Here is a 26900-nt window from a genome sequence, read left to right on the forward strand (position 1 = left end):
CTAGAGTAAAATTTCAATACGAACAACTTTTTATGAAATAGTATTTTTGCTAAAAATGTCCGTAAACTGCCTAAAAACGCAAAATACGAACCTGAACTGGTAATTCTACGAATTACAGCACACTATATTCAATTCACTTGAACATTAACAAGCTTCCTACTATTCTAAACTAACTATTAAACTCATGAATGAACATTCAACTCAATAAATTCCACACCCAAACTCTAAAATCAAAAACCCCAATTCAATTTCAATCTAAAAACCCTAACTTCATAATTTTTAAAAGAAAACTTAAATTAGTTGAGGAATTCATCTTACCCACTAATATAGATGATTGGGGATGAGAAATAACTTGCAAACGCCCCTAATTCGAGCACCAAATGCTCCAAATTACAGCAACAACGACCCCCTTTTCTTCCTTGCGCCGCCTACTTCTATGGTGTCACCTCTAGTGGCGGTGTGGTTGTGTCGTCGGCAACGATGGTGATTGTGTGATGAAGGAAGAATTTTGAGAGAAGAAAATGGTGAAGAGGGTGAATATGGTGAACGGTGGTGAACACCGTTTTGAATGTCGTTCTTCTTTTGTGTTTGTTTTTTTTTTCTTTTTCTTTTTTTTTTCTTTTCTTGTTTTATTTTTTCCTTTTCCCCCTTCTTACATATATGTGAATAAATTTCCTCTTATTACTATTATTAGTTAAATTACTTACTAAACTTGTCCCATTATAAGCATATATATTATTTACAAAATAATTTCTAAAGGTAAATGAATTTAATTATTAAATAAACTAAAATATATAATATAGTTAATAAAATAAATAATAAACTGTTTCAAAAATCGGGGTGTTACACTGCCTCCCCAGATCTTTACCGTCACTCGGTTCTTTCCCCCCTTCACGTTTGTGCTGCTACTGTTGTTGCGTTGCTCTTGTTATGTTCGTGGCTTATCGGTGTTCGTGTTATCCCCCTCTGTCCCTTGCTCGAGTCTTCCTTCCTCCTTTGCCTGCTTCGCTCCGTCCCTGATTATTTCTTCCTTTATCTTGTTGATATGGGGGTTTTGGGTAGTTAAATGGTATTTTTGGTGGTTGGAGTGGGCTTTGGATTAATAGGTAGTTGTTTCAAGGCTATCTAGGTTGGGATTTGGATGAGTCTTTGGTTTTAGGGGGTGGGACAATGGTGGTGGTGGTGTTCAAGTGGAGTGGGGTTCCTGTGGAGGGATGGGACAATAGTGGTTGGATGGGATGTCAGTGGGCTGGGTGGTGGTTGGGGGTTGGGGTTAACCAGGGTTAGGTAAATCGATAATACTAACGGTTGAATTAACGGTTTAACCATCATTAATGTCACGGTTGTATAATATTACTAAGTATAGGGTTATTTTTGAAACTCAAAAGAAAAACGGTTTACCATTGCAAATGTTCCATAGTACAGGGTTACCAGTGGGAATTTTCCAATCATTATTTTTGATAAATTCGAAACATGTTTTCAAAAGGGTTCGAAATTTTTTTAGCTGATTTTTTTTATTTTTCGATTTTTCTATTTTTTTTTTGGTGTTTACTAATTTAATTTTAGTTGTTTATTTTTGGTACCCTTAGTTTTATTTTATTTACTTTATTAATTTTGTGAGAGATCGGTAAAATAGGAAGGGCATATAAGATAGAATTATTATGTGTTTGTATTTAAATGCTTTGTTCAGCATGTTTAGTGTTTTTCTTCCCTACTTCATTGTTTGATGTTATTCATGGCTTTAAATTATATATTTATTTGCTTATTATTTATTGTTGGGAATATACGCTAAGTGAGAGTATTAGTTATTATAGATGTCGTGTTCCACTGTAAATGAACCTTTAGGCATGACCAATAGTGAAGCTGCCCAAGTAGGAAACTACTCCAACCCTATTTTGCTTAGTGATGATGAGTATGACGTGGAGTCTGATAGTGAGATCTACATCAGTCTAGACCTTGTTATGTATCGTGTTTTGAAAGTAAGCGTCCCCGATAGCGATGATGAGCTAATTCAATAGTTTGATCGTGCTAGAGGGCAACCCCGAAAGGACATTTACAGTGCTACTATGAGATCTTATCTGGACATTGATAGTGATTCAGAGTTGGAAGAGGATAGACCTCAACCCAAAAGGATTTGAAGATCTTCTACAGCTAAAAAGTCAAGTTGTTATTATTATGAAAGACATTGAAGACTTCGAAGATGAAATGTTTACTCTAGAAAAGTACAAAGAAAATAAGGATAGGAATGATTATGTTCCTCCATTGAATATTTATTCATATTCTAGGATTAGTAGTTTAATAAGTAGCTAAGATATGAGTAATAGTTTAAATTTCTTTCTTTAACATCTTTATCTTGTTGAGGAATAAGCTTGATTATTTTGGATTGGAATATTATTATTACGGTTTTTTCACCAAATGCCCCCCGAGTTTTCACGAAATTCACCGGGTACCCTCGCACTTTTGAAAATACACGGGGTACCCCTCAATTTTACTATAATACACCCAAATGCCCTTAATGACTAACAGTGTATGTTAACCACCGTTAGTCATTAACCCTAATTATCTAATTTAAACCCTAATCCTAAAAACTAACCCTAACCTCTAAACCTAAACCCTAACCCTAACCCAGCCACCACCCACCACCCTCCCACCACCCCCACCCTAGTAGCTCCCCCCTCCCCCACCATCCCGCAGCTCCCCCCACCCCCGTCGACCCTCCATGATGCCCCTAACCCGTCGAATCCCCCACCCTCCCCTTCCCCGGTCGAATCCCCCCACCTTCCCCCACTCAGGTCGAATCTCCCCCTCCCCGCTACCTTTTCTGGGTTTTTCGCTTCCACGAAAACACCCACCCCATCAACCCTAGAGTGACGAAAAACAACGAAGATGAGAAGAGGGTGAAACGCCGACGAGGGGAGGGGGGCTGCGCGGCTGTGTGGGCTGCGTGGGCTGCGAGGGTGGCGGCTGCGTAGGTAGGAGGTTGCGGCTGTGAGTGTGGGGGTGCGGAGAGGGGATCGAAACTGAACGGAGGTGGGGGGAAGGGATGAGACTCGTCGGGGGTGGGGGGTGGGAGCAAAATTCCAGTGGGGGGATTGGTGGGGTGGGCGGCTGCGAGGGGGTTAGGGAAGGGGTTGCGGGGGTGGGGAAGGGGCGGCCGATGGTTGGGGGAGGGGGGGTCTGCAAGGGTGGTGGGTAGGGTGGGGTTGGGGAGGGGGGTTTGCTGGGGTGGTGGGTGGATGGGTTGGTGGGGAGGGTGGTTAGGGTTTAGGGTTAGGGTTTAAAGTTAGGTTTAGGGTTAGGGTTTAGAGTTAGGGTTAGGTTAGTGGTTAATTAGGGTTGAAAACAAAAAAAAGGGTTAATGACTAACTGTAGTTAACGGCAGTTAACGCCGTTAGTCATTGAGGGTATCCGGGTGTATTTTGTTGAAACTCAGGGGTTACCCGTGTATTTTCAAAAGTGTGGGGGTACCCGGTGAATTTCATGAAAACTCGGGGGTATTTGGTGAAAAAACGTAGGGTAAATGAGTGAAATAGAGATGAAATAAGGTTTAGTAATGAAATCAAAGCTTAATAATTGAAAAAATTGATAATCGTTAATCATTAAGGGTACATAGTGAATAATCAAGAAATTGAGAGGTATATGGTGAATTTTGAAAACATCGAGAGTATATGATAAATATAATAACTTGTCGGAGACATATGGTGAAGAATTCGTTTCCTTAAATACTACTTTTTTTTAAGTATATTTTTTTATTTTACAATGATAACATGGGTTGAACAAAATTGGTTCCTACAAACTTTTAGCATTATTAATATCAATAATCATCTGAAATTCGCATGAAACAAACACAAAAAATCGCATGAAACAAACACCAACATATAAATTGAAAAAAAATGAAACAAACACAAACTTATAAACTAAAAAAAACGAAACAAACACAATTCACAAACATATAAACTGAAAAAAAAAATAATGAAACAAACACCAACATACAAACTGAAAAAAACGAAACAAACACAACTTACATAAGAGTTCAGAATGGGTATTTTGGTGTTTTAGTTTAGGTTTTAGTCTTTTAGAAAATCAGTTTGTTTTTTTTTTAAAAAAAGTTAAGATGTATATATTAAATAAGTTTACGATCTAAGGGTCGGGTCTGGGTCCAAAAATTTAAGACCCGGACCCTAAAAAATTCACTTGGACCCAGACCAGGACCCTTAGGGTCTAAAAAAATTGGACCCAAACCCCTAAATTAGGGTCGGGTCCAACAGGGTCCGGTAGAGTCTCGAACCCATGCCCATCCCTAGTCCTATGCAATAGCCAATAATAATCAGGAGAATTTCTTCTTAACTATTAAAAAAAAAAAAACTTATTCAAGATACAATTTTAAATACCTAGAAAAACCTCTAATATTTTAATCCCCTCTCCTTTACCCAGGTTCTTCCTCCCCAATTTAACACAATTTCGTTTTCTTTTTCCGACTATACTACCGCGAGTCCGCCACTGACATTAAAATATCTATCTCTGTAGTGGAAGTCACTTTATGGTCCTTATCCGATGCCTTATTCTTGATTGATTCTTATTCTCCCCTATTTTTGTTCCTATTTGCAGAGAGAGTAAGATCGACTTCTGGTATTCACACGTAAAAAGGAACATGTGGAAACTGCAGAAAGCTTTAAGCAGATTATCACGATTCACGATTCTAGTTCTTCATAGTTCATAGAACCTACTAAAGTAGTACATAATATTCTGCCCATTACTTAATAAAATCGGCTTGTATCCTTTAATTTACTCGACCCTCTAATCTTTATGGTGTTGTAGTTTTTTAAATATAGTCAGTGTATTTCTTGCTATAACAATTTTGTGCCATATTAGAGAATCAGATGCTTCGCAAGCAGTAGTGATGGAACTTGGGAGTAGGCTTTACTGTTAGATATTCGATGTATAATCACTTCATATTTTACTCCCTATTTTGAAAAGAAGAAAATTTACAGTAAAATTGGACATCCAGGTGGAGTATGTTATGCATATGTTGGTGCGTGAATTATTTACGGCGGGAGCGGGAGCATCCGAGCATATGAACGACAAATGCTATTAGTCACCTAATTTATCAGGAAAAGTTAAGTTCTAATTATGGACATTTTACCATTTTCAATCTCAACTAAGGATTATTTTTCAGGGGTCCAAATTAAGCATCGTTTTTGTCGAAATTGGTCCCAACAGGTCAATGATTGCTACATGTAAAATGCTTTTTTTATTTTTCTTTTTCACCACCACCTATTCAACATCACTCCACCATCGAACACATCACCCCACCACACTTTCTCTCCCCACTGCAGAAATTAAACCACCACCCAAATCCCACCATTTCTCGCCTAAATTCCAATCTCCAGCAGCCAAACACCCCCCTTCACCCTTCCCTTTATCTTCCCGAGTCAAATACCATTAATAGTGGTTATCAAACCCTTGTCCATCTCTCTCCCCCATTTCCCTCTATTTCCATGAAACCCCACTTTCTCGCAGCACATTACTCTCTCCTCACTCACCTGCATCAACGAACCTCCACCCCAAACCAAACCTTCTTCACTCAAATGAACCACCCTGAGGCCACCAGGTGTGAGTGTGTGACACTCCAGCCTCCACCTCCGGTGACGCAAAGCTTTCCTCTCTCTTCTCCCCCCGCTCCTTTATTTCTTTCTCTCACTTGTTGCTCCTCCCTAGCTTGTCACTGCACCACGCCGTCGATGCCGCAATTGCGCCTCCGATTGAAATTTTGGCGGAAAAAAAACATTCCCACTTCCGATTTAACCAAACTCGGGCCCAACTTAGATGAGCCCTTTCTTGATAAACCAGATAATCATCATCATTCCGATCGGAGCTTCGAAGTCTTTTGAAAGGTGTGCGCATGCTGCACTTTATTGTTGTTTGGGAAGGTTTACGGAGGGAATTTCTGTTCTTGTACGTGTAATTGAAGTTCTGGATGGGGATTGTTAAACATCGCCATGAAATTACTTAAAATCGCCCCAAAATTATTTTTTTCTACCATTTTACCCTTTCCTCTTTTCCACCACCCACCACCCCCACCACCACCACCTACCTGCACACTGCCCTTTCACCCTCTCCTCTTTCCACACCATCCACAACCCCTCCACCTACCTTCCCACCACCATGCATACATCAAATCTAATCCATGCAAGAATTTTGACTAACAAAAAGAAGTTGAAGACTAACCAGTACCCCCACCACCCACCACCATCACCTACTTTCCCACTACCTCCCGCGACATCCTCCATCGTCATCACCTACCTCGGCCACCTTCGCGCGCGAATATGAAAATTTTTAACGTCCGGCATGGGGTGAACGTTCTGGCCGGACGATCGCGGTTTAAAAAATTTCTGATTTGTGAGGGTGGTGGGGGTGACGTGAAGATGGTAGGGGTTGTGTGCGACGAAGGAAGTGGAGGTGAGGGTGGTGGAGTGAGGTGGGTGAGTGGGTGGTGGTATGCATATAATGTTGAAGAAGGAGAGAGATGGGTAATATAATGGAGGTGAGGGTGGTGCACGGAGGTGGGTGGATGGTGGTGGCAATCAGGCAGGAGGTGAGTGGTGGTGGTGGCAGCTTGGCAGGAGGAGGATGGTGGTGGTGCTGGTGATTTAAAAATAAAAGAGAAAGGTTATAAATGTAATTTCAATTTTTTTGGGCGATTTTAAGTAATTGTAGGGCGATGTATATAAGTTCAGTTTTGAATTTGTCTAGAAGATTTTGGGCTACGAAGGGAGTAGGAGGAGGAGAAGTGGCAGGGGAAAGGGGATGTGATTTTAGGGGTGGTTGGGGAGGGGGGGGGGAGTGGCAGGGGGGGGAGTGGCAGGGGGAAGGTGATAAGAGAAAAAGAAAGAAGTTGATTAAGTTAAGAAATAAAAAAATTAACATGTTAAACAAGTAATCAATCAAGCGGGACTAATTTCGACAAAAATGATGCATAGTTGGGAACGCTCAGAAATAATTCTTAGTTGGGATTTAAAATGCCAAAACGTCCATAGTTGGAATTGTTACTAACAATTTTTCCAATTTCTAATAGGTAATTATTAATCGAAATTAATTAGCCTTTATTGACTTTTTTTAGGCAACAACATAATATTTACACTTATAAAAACTTATTAACTTCAAACTTATCTTATATTGTTAGAAGTTATTTTTTCTTAAGTGAAAATAAAACGAGAATGAAAAAAACTTTAACTATTAAAGTTATAAAATGCGAGACATTTGGAGAACTATTGGTTTAAGTGTTCTTATTGACGACCCTCTGTGAGATTTTTATACTTTTTTCGTTTTATTTTAAATGAAACATAGGACCTTGACACGGAGATTTAAGAAAAGAAAGAGATAAAGAGCAAGAAACCGAAAAACCTATGTGATGAAAAGAGGAAAAAAAAACCAAATATAGTAGCATTTTATTTATTCTGAAAATGCCTAAAATAACAAGTATTTTATTTATTTTAAAATGAAGGAACATATTAAAATAAAGTGTCACAAGCACAATAATTTACAGAAGATATCATTAAGATACCCAACTATTAGTTCTTTCTATTTCTCTCACGAGAAGTGAGTCCGATGTTGAAAATATCATATTATGACCAATATGATAAAAAGAGTAGTCAAACATTTGAATTGTTAGTTGGGGTTTTGTTTGAAGGGAATTGTTAGTTGGGTTTTAAAAAGATGAAACAAAACATAACACATTCTTGATCTGTTAGAAAATTACCGAGGTCTCCAATTAGCTGTGTACTCTCATTGCTTGAAATGTTGAGATTCAAGTTTGCCATCCACTAGTTAAGCAAAGGATAAGCTCTCATTTGAGAATACAATTTACAATTGTGGTGCAGAAAAACTTAGACGCATGTGTAAAGAGAAGATCTAGAACTCTTAACAATAAATAAAGATTGAAAGATAATATATTCCGAAGCTGTGACAAAACTGTTCTTGTATGATTAGACTATCTGGGATCGCATTGCAGATGATTAATTCTCTCCCCGCATACAGATATCTACCAGCAAGCCCACAAAATTTTAACAATATCCCCTAGCACTGCTTGAAAGTTTGCTCAGCTAAATTTGCCAATTTCCATCTTCTTCTTAATTGCCTTTTGTCCATGATAAACAAAGGAGTCTATAATCCCCGATACAGTGAAAACACCTGAATCAACACGCGAAAACATGAAGTAGTTAACGTACTAAGCCAACTGTTAATACAGTAGATTAGGGAACTGATTAGACTGGAAACTGAAGAGTGTCTTTTGGACTGCAGAACAGTGAAATGTACCTCCAACTATTGCACAAACATTTGTCAAGAAGTGTAAAAAGGAAACATGTTCCTCTTTGAAAGTCACCTAAAGCACAAAAAGAAAGGAGTATTAGAGCTTTCTGACAACTCTTTGAAATAAAAGAACAAGCTAAGAGCCTATTCGTTATCGCTTTTTGTTTTCAATTTTTTCTAAAAACTAAAAACAAAAATGTGAAAACAAGAAAATGTTATAGGCCCGTTCAACATCACTGTTAGTTTTCCGTTTTTCGTTTCATGTGTGAAAGTTACATGATATACTTCCTCCGTTTTTTTTAATGACCCGTTTTGACTTTCGACACTATCACATGTGTAACTTTGAATATCTTTTGTGATTTGTATTTAGGAAATATAGAGTCATGTGGGATCTTGTTAGATTCGTCTCAATGTATATTTTCATAATATAAACTTTTTGTAATTTTTGCTTATTGATAATAGAGATATAAAGGTGTAAAATAGTGCTTGGCAGGTGTGCCCAAGGCAAACGGGTCAATTAAAAAAAACAGAGGTAGTAATAAAAGTGGTATAATAACTTATAACTGCCTAACTGGTCATATAGTAAACATGTCAATTATGAAAATTGAGAGCAAAAACCTAGGAATTACTTTTTTCTGATTTCCATATCGTTGTTTTTGCTTTTTTTAAAGAAAAAAAAAATTGGAAACTGGAAATAAAAAACAATAACGAACAAGTCCTGTTTTCAGTTTTTTGCTACCAGTTTTCAAAAATTGACATATTTAATGTAAGTGTGACTAATTTTAGACACCCCTCAATCCTTATATCATACTTCCTTTTTTTGTTTTTTGAATTGCACCACTTTCTTATTATGGGTGTTTCTTTTTAATAGCACCATTTCCTATTATAGTAAACTTTTTGGACAAAATTTACCTTCCTACCCTCTCTTGATTTACCCATCTATCCTATTTAATTATCCGACCTATCCCTCATCTATCCTGTTTAATTATCCAACCTACCCATAGTAATCAAGAGCATTTATGTCCATTTTCACCCTCTCTCCTCTTTTCTTGTGTTTTGTGCCCAAACCAAATGGTGCAACTAAAAAAGAATGGAGGAAGTATGACTTTACATTCATAAAATCAAAAAACAATGATTGATAGTGATCCAAAACGATAAAGATATAAATTTGTCACATCAATTCTAGATGTTTACCAATTCCCAGAAATCAATAATAGGAGGAGACATTATTCAGCTTGTAGATATAAACTCACCTTGATTGGAGAGAGATCATAAAAGAAGAAAACTCCAGGTAGAGTAGAAAAGTGACCTGCACTAGCACTCTTGAAGTGCTCAGTCACAGAAAACTGCAAGGACCAAAATAATGTATGTCATTATGTGGCAACACCTAAATGCTCCGTAATGATTGAAACCAAAATATACCTGATTTGAATTTATAGTGTGCCCATTCACATCTGTGTACACAGTAGGTACCACCTGTAAAGCATTAAAGTTCAGTTCAGGTAATGGGGATGCTAAATTGAGTGATCAAGCAAAGGAAGAGGCCCAGAAAGAAAGAAAAAAGGAAGGAACAGTTAACTAGTCACAGCTAGCAGCAATTTGAACATAAAAAGAACACTCCAAAAGGTGCTGAATTACAAGTAGCTAAAAGCTACAAACTGCAAGTAACAAATCACAGGATGAAGTGCAAGCTAGGTGCCCTATTATTTTGGTATATCACGTATATGTGTGTTTGGAAGATGTGACTGCAGGCAAAGAGCACCAATGTCTAAATCATGATAGTGTCCAGGAAGAAGCATCAATAACAGGTCTAACTAACAAAATAGAAAACTCGGATATGAAGATTAAAGCCACATGACGAGTTCTCCCTTTGCATGTTTGCCGGCAAAAAACATCAGCGACAAAAGATCCTTCCAAAGGATACCATCTTATGTATAAGATAATGTAAGCAACATTCAAGAAGTCAAGAAAAGTGTAAGTCGTACAGTTATTGCATGGAATACCAGAAGTTTCCTAGACAAGGAAGCAGACTAATTAAAATAAAAGGCTTAATCAGACAAAGAAATGCAGCACATTGGGATAATCAGGAGAATTGTAACAAAAGAGAGCATCGAGTGCTCAAGGAAGCAAACTGACCTTGAGGAAGTATTGGTACATCCCATTTGGTGTGTTGTGTGTCCAATGCACACTAAATTTAGACAAAACCCATAATCAGAAAACAATTGTGGAAAAACTGAAGCACTTCAATTACACTCCAGTTTACACAAAAAGGAACAAAAAGACGGGAAGTTGAGACCTACCCATCAAGTGGGTTGACAACGCCAGGAAAATAGTCCCCAAAAGTCAATCTATTGATCGTGTGACTTATCTGTGTAAGCATTATATCAGACATTTATTGTCAATATGTCAGCAGAAAATAATATAGAAATTGCAAACAAAATGCTTTAGAATGACACTTGGAAAAAGATATCATTCCACAAAACGAGATAGCATCACCAAATATGGCTTACATTGAAACTGTCCTTTTGAAATGCCAACAAATCATGGACATGAACTCCTGATTGTTGAAAGCTTTTTCCAGGTGCAAAATGAAAATTTCCAGCCACCTTATTGACTTCCAAAAATCCATAAATATTGCATCCTTCACCTTCTTCATCCTTAACTTTTTGAAGAAAGCCTTCCCTTTTACACTGAAAGTTACAGGTAAATAAGAGAGCATTAACAGAAAATGCTGTGAGGATTGACAGTGGTGTTGTTCTACAAGTTGCAGATACTCACATAAAAACATATCCTAAGAACACAATTATAGTTTGAATTGACAACTTATTTGGAGAATAAATAAACAAAGGGGGCAGAAAATTTGCCACTCTACAGATCATTATTCCCAAATATATTGCATATAGCTAAGACTAAGACAAATGCTGGTCCTGCATCAACCAACGTTCAGGCTGATTTCATGCAATTGTCAAAGAAACTAAGACAAATGCTGGTCCTGCAGCAGATAAACACATTTAAGCCAGTCCTTTCTACCTATATCTACAACTGCATCAACTAATGGATGTAGGGTTACGCAGGGGTTAAAGCATTCATATATTCCTGTGAAATTCACAGTGAAGTCCTTCCAAAATGAGTTCCAATCATTTTTGCAGACAGCACTCCGATCAAATAGAGCAATACACCAAATAATACTGTCATACATTTAGCTATCAGACCTGGTCAATCAAATCAGGATTTGAAACTGCCCAGCCTTTCTTTCTATACGCTTCACGAACATCTTCACAAGAGTTGCAACAATCCTCATCCGCCTGCAAAGATGCAAACAAGAGGTCCAACTCAGCAAAGAAAGAAGTATATTCAAATAAACAGTGAACAAAGCAAACAATCATCTTGAGAAAGCCTAAAGCTCCTCGACCATTAAGGATACCATGTTATGAGATGAAATTTTAAAAGAAGACAAAGATGAATTTGAATGCAAATATTAGAATTACAGAAAATGTAAATGATATTCAGGCTTTTGAAAGGCTTGGTTCTCTCCCAAATATAACTATAACTAAATGAAACACTCCATAATATTCTACCTCTCACTAATCTCTTATACTTGTAGAGCTAACTCACTTGCTTTCTCTCAAAGCCAAACTAATTATGTTATACTTCCAATATTACCCCTTCCCTAACCCAATGCGTAAGACGCCAATGGACTACAAGCCCTGCAGTAGTAAGCAGAGCAATACTGTGATAATTCAATGACATAGGAGTCCAGGTTGACAAACCCCCTAACGGACAGGAATCAATAGATAAACTAGAGTTTCTTTCATTGCAGCCATTGCTACCAAGACTTGCTCTGCTTAGATAAACAATAAGGATAGCATAGACACGCTTTTGTTCAATCTCGCAGCCGCAGGGTCAGTCACATCTTCAATCAACTCAGTCAGTATACTCCCTTCTAATACTTCAAGTCTTCAACTAATCTAGAGAATTCTTCAATGACCAACGATAGGCACTACCTCCCGGCAGTGATGGATTTAGGGGGTACAGTGGGTACAGCCAAGGTTGATTAAGAATTGATCCAGCACCTTCTCTCTTTCCTCACGCTGACACGCCAGCTCTTTCCTATGTTGCTCCGACGCTCTGTCCATATGTATTTCTCTCTCTTTCTATTTCCTCTTTCTCTTTCCTCTCTTTTTCTCCTTCCATCAATCAGAGGAGGTGGTGACAAGTATTAACAGGCGAGAATGAAGAATTTGCAGCGGCTTTCTGGTCACTCCCAGTATATCAGTACTGCCATGAGTGTTTACGCGGCAGTAGGCAGTGGTGCTTAAGTGCTGGCCAGAAAGTAGGAGGTAAAAAAAAAAAAAAATTCTTAAAAAATTTATATTCAATTTATGAACTTCCCACTCACAGAAAATATGGGATGGATTTTGACAATGGTTATTTGCCTTATACAAGTATGAATGTATGATGTTGATCTTAGAAAAGTATTTTTGTAGACATTTGATATTATTAATCGAAATTATTTAAATTGAAAATTGAAAGTATAAGTTGTGAGATTGAAATTAGATGTTGCGAATCAAAATTAATTGAATTAGAATTAGATGTTGTGAATTGAAATAAGGGACCTTGCAAGTAATCTCTAATAATATGTTTAATTTATAAATGTTAGAATTGGAAGATGAAAAACAAATGTTCAGAATTTTTTTTTGGAAGGTGGAGGAAAATCGAAAAAGTCTTCAACTTGATCTTCTCCAACATCAAAGGAACCTCCAATCAATGAAAAGCTGACAGATGCACTTGTAACTTTCACTTATTTGAAACTTATGTAATCCAGTCACTTTGAATTAGTTGTAATTTGAATCGTTGATTGAATATTGGCATTGTATTTTAAGTCATAAATTCAATCTTAGCATCATATCGTGTATTATTCGATTTTATCTTATCAGTACACCCAAAACCCATTATTTTTAGATCTCTCCCTACGCGTGGGCCACACCTAGACCCGGTTGGATCTGGGTCTAGAATTTTGAGACCCATTAGGTCTGTGTCGGATGTGGGTTTGTACCCATTTTCTTATATATCAAATATGTACGTATATATATAATAATACAAAATAACAAAGAGCAATAAACTTTTTACCCTAACATTTAAATCTTCAGTTATGCAGGCAGCATTTGAGTCAAGTGGCTCAAGCCCTTAAGGCCTCAACTCCTCAATCTATCCATTGTCAACCAGGACAAAAGCTAACTTGTTGATGTTTTAATTTGGAATGTTTTGTAAAAGAATTAGACTATTATTTTGGTCTTTTATCATTTTAATAACTACAATAACGGACGTACAATAATCGCGACTTAAAAAACAATGAAAACTCCTAATAAGCTTAAGACCCATCTTGGAGCCATTTTAGACCCGGATCGACTAGACCCATTCGAACTAGGCAAGGGTCTGGACTTTTCGAACCATGTGGGTCTGAGTCCAATGCAAAATTTACAGGTCCAACCACACCTGCCCCAGATTCGACACATGCCCATCCCTACCTGGATGTCAAGTTCAAATTGTATTTACAACAATATTTATGATTGTTCTTACTAATATATTTCCTGTGTCAGATATTAGTTGTACACTGAGGGGGAGAGACAAATTTTAAGGAGAGCAATGACATAGAGAGAAATAAAAAGAGAAACCCATGTGATGAAGAGAGAAATTGAAGAACATATAACCAAATGAAGTAATGTTGCAACTAATATGAAAATTCCAGAAAAGGGAGTGTTGCAGCTACATTAGACCTGAGGAAGTAGTTGATTTCTAGGACATGTTCTTGAATTTCAAGAATTACAGGTATTGTTTGGAGCAACGCCCTTGGCCAATAATAAGGTAATGTAGCTAGATGCTAAAAAATGTCAAACAAGAGAATTATCCAATATTGGCAAACTATTCAGCTACTATTAATAACTTCTAGTTTTTGCACATTAAGTTATTAACAAAGGTGAATTTGTGAAACATCTCTATAGAAGGCAGATGCTAAAAAGGCTAACACTACCAGCTGACATTTGGTCAAACAACCCAACAACTAATTGGCAAAAACGTCAGAGTCTTAAGTTAGTATATTTCGCAGATACCCCCTTCAACTAAACTCCAAAAATGCTTTGAGCTCCATCAAACCTTAGATATGACCCTCAGGCTAAATTCCCCACCCTTCATACACGCTCTTAGACAACATTTCTTGTGACCTTTAATTTTGAATCAAATGCTTTGCTTTAGGTGCTTCGATTGCCACTTCTAGGGAAGGTGATCTCCTTGGTGGGTATCAAGGAAAACTAGTATGCCAATCACACCATGTATCAGACAAATACACAAGGAACCCCAAGGGATATATGATACAACTACAGAAAGAGATAGAGACTAAGAAGACGGCTCTATCCCACAATGAGACGAATCCAATCAGCACCTCTGCAAAATACCCAATATGCTATATAAGTAGAGCACCAGAAGACTTATTTCCCCCTTTTGTTTCGATTCCAACAATCCAAATACAAAAGTAACAGAAACTTCAAGTGTAGATAAACAGAAGCAGGGAAAATCCACTCTAATCCTACAACCTCAAAACCTTAATGAAGTGCTGAATATTCACCATCAACATCAAATCTCAAAGAAGTTCAGAACACAACCATCCACCTCTTTACAGCCAAAAGACCTAGCCCAAAGCAGTAGAAAATGCTCATCAACCGTCAATGTTGGCAAACATCACACTTTCCAATCTCTTCAGACACTACAGAAACTCAGTCAGAAGAGCAGCTTTAGATGAAGTCTAGTTCTTCGGTAGATCTATGGTAAGAGTTCTACAGATGACTTTCATTTACAACTAATCTAACATTCACATGCCATTGTGGCTTCAAGAATTCCTAGAGTTACAGGAAAAGCCCTCATAGACTATTAGAGGGAACCATCTCAAGCTCACAGAAAAATTCACAACGCTGCCAGTGGACACTAAGATGAATGGAATTAAACTTGGCCGTTCCATACATTACAGTCGTCAACTCATCATGTAACTTATTTTGAACTTGTTGTTCTGCAACCATTACACAAAGCAATGATACAAATCATGTCCTCACCGTGTTGTCCGTTAGGTAATGGTGATTCATTCGCATTAGAACATTATTTCCCCGATTAAGATTGTTCCGTATCAAAATTGGGCAAATAAGAAGAGAAGGGAAAAGCATATATTGCAACTGGAAAACAGCAAGCAGACAACAAAAAGGAAAAGAACATGGTGTGGGTTATCAAGTTATGTATAGGAGTTTTGTCTAGTTATATTGAGACAACCTGACAAGTCAATGCATTATATGACACAGCCAACAAGTTGAAATAAAAAAAGCATACCGCTTCGGCGCCATAACATGAGCCACAGTAAGTCTCATTATGTTCCAATCTGCCACCATGTCTCTGTAAAGGCTTTTCAATCTGCATCAAAATCAAAAAACAAAAAGTAAGCATGAATAGATAAAGTAGGAGACGCTTAGCCATTCCTTTTTGACTGGTTGCAAACCTAAGAGAAACAATGAGCATCTGGCTCTACAGAAGATTGTTTAAAATTATTCCTTAAGACTTAAGCTATTTTAGCCTCAATGGATTTTGTAATGTACACTAGTTTTAGGTTCCACTCAGAAAATAATTATTAGAAAGCAAAGCTTCTTGCATTTTCCTTCTTTTCAAATCCTTCATGCTTCAAATTGTAGTACTTCCTCCATTCTTAATTAAACTACATTGCTTTTCACCATAACCAAGGAAAAAGTAGAAAGTATGAATAGAGTGGAAAATTATGAAAGAAGAAAAAGTAATTAGAATGTACATCTCGAGAGAGTTTGTTGGACAAAAGGTATGCCAGTCAACATCCTAGTATGGTATTAAAACAATGTGTAAAGAAACAGTCTAAAAAACGAAAGTGTGTCGATTAAAAATGGAGTACTAGGTTATTAGCTAATCCACAGAGTCACCATGCCAGCTACCAAGCTAAGATTGGTCAACCAGTGTTACCTAATTCACCCCTACCCCCAATCATGTTTTAGTTCCTCCGTTCCAAAACGCGATTCGGTTGCATGCCAAATCAGTGGAGTACATGAGCTAAATCAGCGAAGTTGCCTTCCAATACCTGGTCGACACTTTCTGTTTGTGGATGATAAGATAAATGCTAAGCATGCGATTTTATTTTAGGTAATTTTGAGATTTAGGGTTTGAGAAATAAACCCTAATTATGCTAATTGAAGAAGAAATATAACAGATATAGTGTTACAGGTTTGGGGCTTTTGATAGGATCATAGGAATATTAGATTGAGTAGAATGAAGGGTGTAAATTGCCGCTTGGAAGTGATAAGTTGTTTTCTCAGACGTATTTGTCTTCTCCAATGATGGTCTTTGTTTCTGGAATTCTGGTTAGATCTTTCTTTCTCCTTGTTTTCAAAAAAAAAAAATTCCTTTTTCTAAAAGAAAAAAAAATTATTTTTTCTAAAAAAAAAATTCCTCTTTTATTCCTAATGTAGTGGGAAGTTTTCACAGATGGCGGGGTTCTTTTTGAGGAGACGTGGAATGTACTGATGTTTGATTTTCTTAGGCTACCATATTTCCCCCTAATCCCATTACCCACGTGGTACATAATAAGGCTGGGAACATATGCAGTTTTCTTAATAGTTGTTTATTAATCCCATTACCTATGTATTATGTTGCCAAGATCCCGTACAAAAAACCCCTCCAATCCGAATTCTCCCAACTAGCAAATAGCGTTCCAATAACCATTATGTGATCCAAGGCGCTCCCGACTAGCAAATCCGGATTAGTGTTGTTCATGGTTGGTACTTACCACCAAAGGTCTTTATACCTCCCCTACTTGGTAGGTTCACTTGGGTCCGTGACTTTTGGAGCAGTATAGGCTACTGATGGGACTGAGTAAGTTCCGAGCTTATTCGAGAACATCGTCGCAAACAGCCTTACTTAACCTCACCTATTTCCTTTCTTTCTCACCAGTGGCCGCTAGCAGATAAGACTGAAAAACCACCCCAGAGATGGTCAAGGCAGATTTTCCAGTAGAGAATCTGGTGGTGGGACAATCAGTGAGCAAGGAGACTTTGCAGTGGTAGATCTCATGGCAGATCTAGACACCTAGTATTCTAGTAGGTGGATCAGATGGAAAATAAGTCGAGCAAGGTGCTGCAGCCTCCCAATGGATTTGGTGTTTATTCACTTGTCTTCATGGGAGAAACAGCAACGATGGTCAAGGTGGCTTTCCAGCAATTTAATGGTCCTGAAGAATGGTGGCAAATTAAAAGAAACTTGTAGAACGATGGGCTAGAGACTTCAATGCGGTTCCAACAGATGTTCTGCTGAGTGATGAATGAAGAGAGATCTCTAGCAGGAAGATGTGGTGGGGTACCTAAAGGAGTTTATTGAGCTCTTATTACCCAAAGACATTATTCCAAAACATAATGCTATTGGAACTCTATAAACAGTGTAAAATGATGACATCAAATTATGATTACACTTCTTCAGGCATCATTGTTGGACCAGGTAGAGGATCCATCCATTTTGTTTGTGGAGAAGCAAAGAAACAACTCTGCTAATATGAGTGATGCCAAGCCCATTTCTAGTTTACCTAAATTTAGGAACTTCCTCATGCGTTCCCTCGATCATACAATGGGGACCTATATCTGTTTTATCCACTTCTCAGCCCATTAAATCCTCCTCTCTTTTCACTTCCCTACGCAACCCAGGCGATGACATCCACTTGTAATCAATTTCTAGTGCGCCCAACCAACCTTTAAAATCATATCCCTCCTTGTTCCTCCAACTCACTGAGGTAAATAAAGGAAGGGCTCACATTTGACTTTACGAGTTTAAGGCCCATTGACGCTAACCGAATAGTTAGAAATGCCGCAAGCAAAGATCATATAGCCTAATTGACTGCAAGTTGAATAAGCTATGACCCTCTTTAGATCGTTCTGTTTCCACCAAATTTTTTAAAATTATTATTCGACCCTTTGGCTTCCAGCTCAACCCAACCCTATGTTTATTAGCACCATCCAACATTTAAAATCAAATTGTCAACTTTGTTCCAACAACTAAGAAACTTACCATCTCAATCCCAACACAACTAACTCCACCCACAAGCCACAACCCAATACCTATCTCTCAACAGTTAATGAATGTTTCTCCCAATGGCTAGTCCGGTCATACCAACACGCTCCATAAAGCAGCAACAACTCGAAATGAAACATGTCCTCTGTTTCAAAAGTGATGGAGAAGTGGCAAGCTGGCCATAGTTCCCAGCATATAGAATACGAAGCTATATACTATCTCATCAAGGACACGGTGGAAGTAACAACTCAAAATGAAACATGTCCTCTGTTTTAAAAAGTGATGGAGAAGTGGCAAGCTGGCCATAGTTCCCAACATATAGATACGAAGCTATATACTATCTCATCAAGGACATGGTGGAAGTATGGGTGATGAGGGAAAAAGGAATGAGTAACACAGATGTTGGATTATGACCTGATTTGCTGAAGAGAATTAGGGGAATGAGTGCCACAAATGTTAGACATAATGGAAGTATGGGCAATTAGGAGAAGAGAAAGAAGTAGAGAATTGATTAGAGGAGAGAGACGGAAAGGAGTTATAACACCTATAGATAGAGAATTTGGAGAGAAGATTCTGAAAAAAAAAAAACTATCAGGCCTTATTTGCTCTTAGTTGTTCTGTTTCAAGAGAGAATGAAGCCTTTAGTGAGGTCGACTTATCCTTTAATGTCTGTAGTTTCCAGATTAGAATCCATAATCTTAATCTTCTTCTCTTAGTTTTCTCTCTCCAATATCCAGTTCATAACACATGAATACTCTCTGTAGAATACAATCCATAACATACCATCGTAATATAGCATATATAAAACATTTTCTCCAATATTTTCGTATCCAAAAGATAGAAAACCATGGAGAAGAATAGTGTAATTAGCAAGATACATGGTAGGTACAGAACATTCAGATTCAAAGCAGTCTCATAGTACTAACAAACTGCTATATGATTCTTCGAGCTTTGCCATTTCTCTATATATAAGAGAAAGCACTACCAAGTCAGGACAGCTTAATGGAACATATGGATCTTCCTTGTCATGTAAGACCATCTACCCGGTTCACCACTAGTGCTAGGATAACTGGATAACTATGTGCAAGAAAATGTGAAAAAGACATTGAACATACCAAAGAAATTTTATCAACTTAGAAGTGAAGAATATGCTAGTGTTGCTTTCATGTGATAACCTCAGCATGACAATTTCATACTGACCTTGGGAGCACCAATACCCTCTTGTCGTGTCTCTAGCGCATTCCCGTGAGAGTCTAATCTTTTTTTGGTTATGTCATGTCTCTGCATGTCAAGTAGAATAACAAATAACGCCAATTAGAAAAGTGATGACAAAGTCAAACATCAAAAAATAGCATCTAGACAAGTTAAGAGTCCCATAAGGTTTAGCAATTTATGGTCCTTATACTAGCTATATATTCATCAAGTATGGGACTGAGAATTTCATCTAGACAAGATTCATCAGCCAGCACTTTCCTAATTCATCAGATAACTGCCATATGTTCCCACTATAAATGAGAAAAAAAAAGGGACTAAGAATTGCCTGTCATGTTATATTGGAAACAGTTCATCAGCAGCACAATACTCATTTCCGACAAACTAATCACCCATCACTGTCAACTTAAATTGCCCAAACCCAAGTACCCATGTCTATGCTTAACCCTCAGGCATGGGTATGGATACTGAATCATATACCAAAACACAACAGAAGCACAAACAAGATTGTAGTTCAACTATAATAAACAATGTTACTCAGATTTTTCAATCAACACAAGTACCCATGTCGGATGCATGACCCTCAAGACATGGGTGAATACTTGAGACTCTAACATAGTATAAATACTTGACACTTCATTTGCACCTCAAACATGGAACATTTTCAGGATATAGCATAGTCTGATCCTAGGACACATTTCCATGCCCTACACAAGTATGCATGTCAAAGTATCATGTACAAAGGCAAATTTCAAAAAGACAGAAACATCAGATATACAAAACAATAGTTGAAAGCATGTGAAGACAAGAAATCGCTGCTTGGAATACATACTACATCAAGGTGTTGCTCTCCACTGATATCCATAGCATCAAGGCTGAGAATCGAACATGGTAATGCGGGAAAAGTGACATCAAACTGCATGTTAAGGAAACAAGGTACAGGGACTTCATTAGCTAAGAAAAACAAGTCAGTTAAAAACCTAAAAGTTGAGCCACAATCTTGCGATGCAGAATGTAACCCAAACTTCAAGCCAAAAAGAACAAAAAAATTACATTACATTGATGCGTAGAGTTTCTCCTCTAGAAGTATCAACTACTAATTGTGTTTCAGTCACAGCATTCAAATATAGGCCTGCAGTCATATTCAGAGCACAGCATCACAAAAAGAATCAGAATTTTGATGAGGAAAATGAATCAACCAAGAACAAAAATAAACTGTAATTCCAAAACTTAAAGGAGGATTTTAGAAGCATCTCAAAACTGGCATGTAAACTTGTCCCTCATTGCCTTGTGAAAATTGAACTGATCTGAACAAACACTAGGACCAACCACAGAGTCGTGCTCCCTCCCTCCCTGTCTTTCTCTCTCTCTCGCGCTCTCTCTCTCCCCCCCCTCTCTCTCTCTGGATTGTAGCGAATCTTAAAGTTTGATATTGTAGCTATTTAAGGAAAGCTAACTATCTATACTAGCTCCGATGAAGGCACAAACTAATGCTAGCAGACTTGGAATAACTATAAATGTTAACTGCTCGAGAAACTAATGTATTGTTACTTGAAAGCATTGTCCATCAGAACTTAGAATCCACTGTTGGATTGACTATGACAGGTGCATAAATCAGAATTATTTTCAAGGAATAAATTTGCAATGCTCCAAGTACATGTTTAAAATTATACTCGATAAGGTCATTTATAATAGGCCTGCCTTCTCCAGGAGTTTATACAAGCATTACAAGCATGATCTTATAAGAAATTTCACTCTAAGATGGAGCAACAGATACCCAAATAATAGTGAAATTGTTATTGAAATTGTTGAGTGAAATATCTAATTGAAATTGTTATTATTACTATATTGGAATCCCCATAAATGTCTATATCTCAGATAGTAGTGCATGATACTAATTATTAGTCTAACAAACCCTTCTAGAGGTGAGAGTAAACTGCACCTAAAAACAGAGAACTGTGATCGAATTATTCAGTTGGTTCAATCTCTTACTGAAGACTGTCCATGAAACATCAGAGATTGGTGGTTCAAGTAATCAGGAGATCAGATTGAAGTCCTGTTGGGATTTTAAAAGGAATAAAGGATAGATACTACATGACCAAGAAGAATAAATAACTTGAGGTAAACAAGAAGAATGAGTCAATTGCTTTTACCAAAAGGTTCAAAACATGTACTGCTTCAATTCTGATCCAAATTCTTCACATTGATGTAATTTCCTTTAGCTAGATGTCATATAATAATCTAATGGTTGTCATTTCAGTAATTCCGATAATAGAAGAATCAAAATGTAACTCATCATGAAGAAAAAAATGTTCTACTATATCACATGGGATCCCAAATTTTAATTGAGGCGATTTCACTACTCTCTCCATCCTAAAACAATCACATTTCAATTTTAGTCCATCCCAAATAATACGCCACTTTATCGATTATTAAATTGAAATTTGAACTTTCTCATATTTCCATTAATGAAAACTTCCATAAAGCAGTCCAAAGAAAATTACAATTGATGTCGAGGAGAAGTATTTGAGTACTGGCTAAATTCCTCAAAAATAACCCCCCATCAAATGTGGCTTACATAGGGAAGGACAATATTATTTGGACTTTTGAGCCAGAAGCAAACTCAAAAGTACTTAATTATTGATCTTGAATCATACGACCAACAATATTTAGGTCCCTCCAATGCACACTTTGCATTAGAACAATACTAAAAATACTAACCAACAATATGCTTTGCGTTTTGCCAATCCACAAATGAAAGCATGAAACTAGCTATCGCGTCCGAGTCCTGACGATTGACATAACCAATGAGATCAACGTCGACCATGATAAGGATAATACTAAGAATCCAATTTTCAATAGTTCCCCTCGGTATTCATCTTTGCTCCAAACACTTTCACCCAACTTGACTCTTCAATGAGAATGAACAAACCAACAGTTGAAATTAGAGCTGGCATCCTCGCCCATTGTATAGCATATTCACCTTTAACCTAACAATATCTCACCTAATAGGTAGTTTACCATCTTACCGACAAGATTCTAATAAGCACAATCCTAAAAGTTTCCCTCCATGTTCATCTTTGCTCCCAACACTGGTTCCGTCAATGAAAATGATAAAATCACCAGTTAAAATCAGAGCCCGTAAATGGCAATTCACCTTAAAACTAACAAAATTTCACCTAATTCTATAGCATATCCACCTTGGTGTGTTCACTTCACCTTAAAAGAATAAGTTTTCTAAGGCTAATCATGTCTAAGGACTAATCAGGTGTAAACATAAGGTGAAATCAGGGCAGACCAGGTCCAATCATGTCTAGACAAGCTCAGCTTAAAGAAGTTCAGGTGAAGAGAACGCACACTAAAACTAACAGAATTCCACCTCATGAGTAATTCAGCTACCAAATTCTAACCATAACAGAAACAGCTAAACCTATGCCAAATCACATTTCGAGCTAAATCAAACACGATTCGCTATCGCAAGATGTCAATAAATGCAAGATCAAATAAACAAAAAGCAAAACAAATGCTAAAAATAACAATAATCAGAGAAATGAAAAAAAGAAAGCAGCATACTAAGTTCGGAGAAGAAGAGAAGGAGCATGACGAAGGAAGAAACGAGGGTGATGAGGCCACCAGATAAAGTCCTACTATAAAAATCTTCATTGATTTTAGGATACGCATCCAAATTCCGTATCTTATTGATAATTCCGTCCATAATTTCCCAATTTTTCTTCAAAATTTCAAATTCTGAAACCTAATTTCCGAAGAACGCGCAAAAAAAAGGTTGAATTATGATTGAATTGACTAAACTCAACTCAATTCAATTCAAATCAGTTCAACCACCTCGTCAAAGAGATGATGAACGGATCTGAAACATGAACTGGAAACTTCTGGATCTTTTCTCACTCCTCGAAATTTGAAATAATCGAATTCTGGAATTTGGTTATGGTGAAGGTTGAAGAGGATAGAGAAAGAGGAGGAGACAAGGGGGAGGTAAACTCGCCGGAGAAAGAGAAGAGAAATTTAGAGAGAGAGAGAAATTAGAGAGAGAGTCGCTACTTTGTCTGCTACGCTGGATCTGCGGTCCAATTCTGCGCCGTCAAGTTTTCTTTCTTGGGCCTATTCATTGGGTGAAAGTAGTTGGGCTGTGTTTTTTTTGGGGGGGGGGGGTTGAAAGTAGTTGGGCCGTGTTTTTTTGGGGGGCTGAAAGTAGTTGGGCTTTTGATACAAAGATAATAGTAGTACTTCCTAATTCCTATAGTTCTTTTTTTTTTTTAACCATCCATTGTCGATAGCGGTGATTAAAGGATGCTCCACTTAAGGGTAAAAAGTTGACCAAGAATCTCTTTCATTCTCAAAGGTTGAGGATCGAACCCCTGACCAATTGGTTAATTGACAAAATAAGCAACCACTATGCCACGACCACTTGGTTCCTAGTTGCTATAGTTAAGTTGAGTATTTCCTTTGTATTGTATAGCAAAGATATCCCGAGAAGTTTGAGAAGAGCTCACTCAAGAAATCTTGAAAATAGTATCTTCATGGGAATTCTGGTATCTTAATCAAGCTGGAAAATGATCCTAGTCTAGAGTATTTTGGTGGCATGTGCTTCACATGTTTTAGCTACATGCATGTGTTGAAGAAAAGATTATAACTATATAAGAAGCTCATTTATTGGAGAAAAGAAGTGTTTTGGAAGTGCGCAAATGGGGCTTGGGAATGAGAAATTTGGAGTCTCTCAACAAAGCCATGCATATTGTTTAAACAAGATTGGAGAATCTGAACATATCATCATCTGTTAATTAGTAAAATCTACAATGTAAGATATTCGAAGGAATAATGGTTCAAAAAGGCCTTAGAAGTACCCTTCATCTTGTTCTCGGGGTGGAAGAAATCCTATGAAGAGTATTTCAACTATGGAAAGAGGTGTCGGAAAAAGAGAAGAGAACAAAAAAGAAACGTCCATTGAAGAAGATACTTGGACAGGAAATTAATAAATAAAAAAAATCCAATACAACCATAATATTATTCACGCTAAAAAACCTATATGAGTAGTTAAACTTATGAATTCTAATATAAAGTGAAATTCAAAGAAAATTGAGCACTATTGGATCCAGTAATATCCGATAATATACGCTCGATCCACATACCTTTGATGGAAAAAGAAGACTCGTATTAATGGAATCTCTCGGAGGATGGCTCATACAAAGTCAAGCCAGGATATTGGCTTCTGCAATAACAAAAGGAAGAAACTTTTGGAATTGTATTCTAGAAACTATATATTCCGGTGAAGAAAATATAAAGTCAAAATGAAAATAATTATATTTGGAGGCTACATAATGGCGCGCTTAGATCCTAAAAAAATATTTAAAAGAGGAAAATACAAGTTGAAGGGCTATGCTCTTTATGTGATTGTGAATAAGAACTAAATTCTCATATGTTTTAAGAATTGTGAGATTTCAATGAGAGTTTGGAAGAGCTTAAAATTAAGGTATCATATCAACAATATAATAGGAACTTCTAGCAAAATAATGGAGTAGGAACTCTTAGTTGAGTACACTATGGAACATTTGGATCTACAACAATAAAATTATAGTTTGATCGAACAAAGAATTAAGATCTCTCTATAAAATTTGAAAGAATTGGAGTACTGGAAAAAAGATAGGCTACGGGGCAGAGAAATGAAAAAGATGCGACAACTAAAGCCTCTAGTACTAATACATTGCACGAAGATAAAATGATATTGAAATGGGAAGAAGGGAACCGATGCCATTAATGAATCAAGGAATTACTATGTGACGGATCATCAAAAGGTGACAATAGTCTTCTAGGAATAGAGAATGTAGCATTTTTGCAAATAGAAGTTTGTACTAATTAGTGCAGGCTTAAGGAGCCTTTGAACAACACAATGACATGAATACAATTATTATGGATAATATTATTAGCTAAAAAACTCAAGTCTCTTAGATTATTAAGGTAGGAGCATAGTTTAACCTGCATGTGCACATATATACTTGCAGACTGCAGTAAATGCAAGGAAAACCATCTTTAGTTGTTTGCTTTGTTGTCTCGAAAAAAAAACAAGTTGTATTGCATGCTTGGTTACTAAAATCACGATTCGGATCTTAAGATTTTGTAATTTAGAATGACCTCACTGATCCCGATCCTATGTAAAATCTTAATATCTAGGATCTTTCGATCCTACCCATCTAAAAAATTCACATGGTAGGATTTTAGTATCATAAAAAATTCATAAAGTAATTTCACATTATTTTTCTCTTATTATATTTTGGTTGCATGTTTCTTGAAACTTAGAGTGTTGAACTATTATCACCAATTGCAAATGAGAAAGGTCATTATTAATGTGTGTAAATTTTGGGCATGATGAATATTTTACCACATTGTAGTATAATAGTCATTATTTTACCCAATTTTCTAAGATCTTCCTATCTTAAGATCTGATCCTGTCAATTTGATCATATCATGTTATTGCAATCCAAAGTAGAATCCCGATCCTGATAACATTGGTTGCATGAAAATTGTGTTAAAGTTGCATGGTCATTTCAATAATGAAACTTTCTTTTGTGTTTTAGGAAACCTCAAGGAAATTTCTTCATGGGTTGAATATCATCATCAACACTCAAATTATGTGTAAGGTAGGTAGTACATATACTTGAACTCTATTTGTTTTAAAGTCAATTTGGTCGAACTGAGGTGAATGAAGTTGAAATAAATTGAACTTAACTTAATTGAATTAGAAAACAACAAAAATAAATCCAAAAAAGAATAAAGCTATAGGTTTTCACTAAGTTTTGGTTCAATTCAAGCCAAGCAAATAACAAATTGAGCAAAACTAAGACAATTAGTTTTCAATATACTGAAATATGATGCAAAGAAAAACCCTGATATGCCTTTTGGTAGTATATTTTTTTTACTTTACCAGATTAATAATAGCTTTTTTTAATTGGTTATTACAATTAAATACAATGAAATTATATAATTATTTTTGTAGATTTTTCTTTGTATAGACCATTAATTACCGATCTTTAATTGTAGATAAAATGACATACAATTACTTCCTCTGTAACGAAATAAACGCAATAATTTTCATTTTAGATCGTAACACAAAAAATGCAACAATGGAAAACTTTTCATTTTAGGTAAATTTTTTTCCCATGATTACAAAATACCATTACTTAATCACACAACAATCTAACTAGAACATCCCAAATTATAATTATAGTTTAACCACAAATCAATTAAAG

General features: G+C 36.8%; 2 protein-coding genes across 6 annotated transcripts in view; both read right to left on the reverse strand.

Moving 5' to 3' along the window:
- LOC125496816 (uncharacterized) overlaps positions 1 to 1701 on the reverse strand; it is a 20149-nt gene extending 18448 nt beyond the window's left edge. For 3 of the 5 annotated variants that reach the window (XR_008968829.1, XR_008968828.1, XM_057393727.1), the window contains exon 1: positions 319 to 1019. The gene's annotated coding sequence lies outside the window, so the exon portion shown is untranslated. Of the gene's footprint in view, positions 1 to 318 lie in introns of all 5 variants that reach the window. The other 2 variants (XR_008968831.1, XR_008968830.1) reach the window with 1 other exon arrangement.
- Positions 1702 to 7745: 6044 nt separating this feature from the next.
- On the reverse strand, positions 7746 to 23732 carry LOC104892618 (uncharacterized). Its single transcript, XM_010678602.4, has 13 exons — positions 23212 to 23732; positions 20697 to 20770; positions 20471 to 20554; positions 19627 to 19707; positions 15682 to 15762; positions 11523 to 11615; positions 10821 to 11000; positions 10611 to 10678; positions 10447 to 10498; positions 9733 to 9786; positions 9564 to 9656; positions 8317 to 8383; positions 7746 to 8190 (listed from the first exon to the last, which is right to left on the reverse strand). The coding sequence occupies exons 1-13, from the start codon at positions 23351 to 23353 to the stop codon at positions 8099 to 8101; spliced, it is 1161 nt and encodes a 386-aa protein (XP_010676904.1). The 5' UTR covers positions 23354 to 23732; the 3' UTR covers positions 7746 to 8098.
- Between the last annotated feature and the right edge of the window lie 3168 nt (positions 23733 to 26900).

This window comes from Beta vulgaris, chromosome 1, assembly GCF_026745355.1.
Source record: "Beta vulgaris subsp. vulgaris cultivar EL10 chromosome 1, EL10.2, whole genome shotgun sequence".
Lineage (NCBI taxonomy): Eukaryota > Viridiplantae > Streptophyta > Magnoliopsida > Caryophyllales > Amaranthaceae > Beta > Beta vulgaris.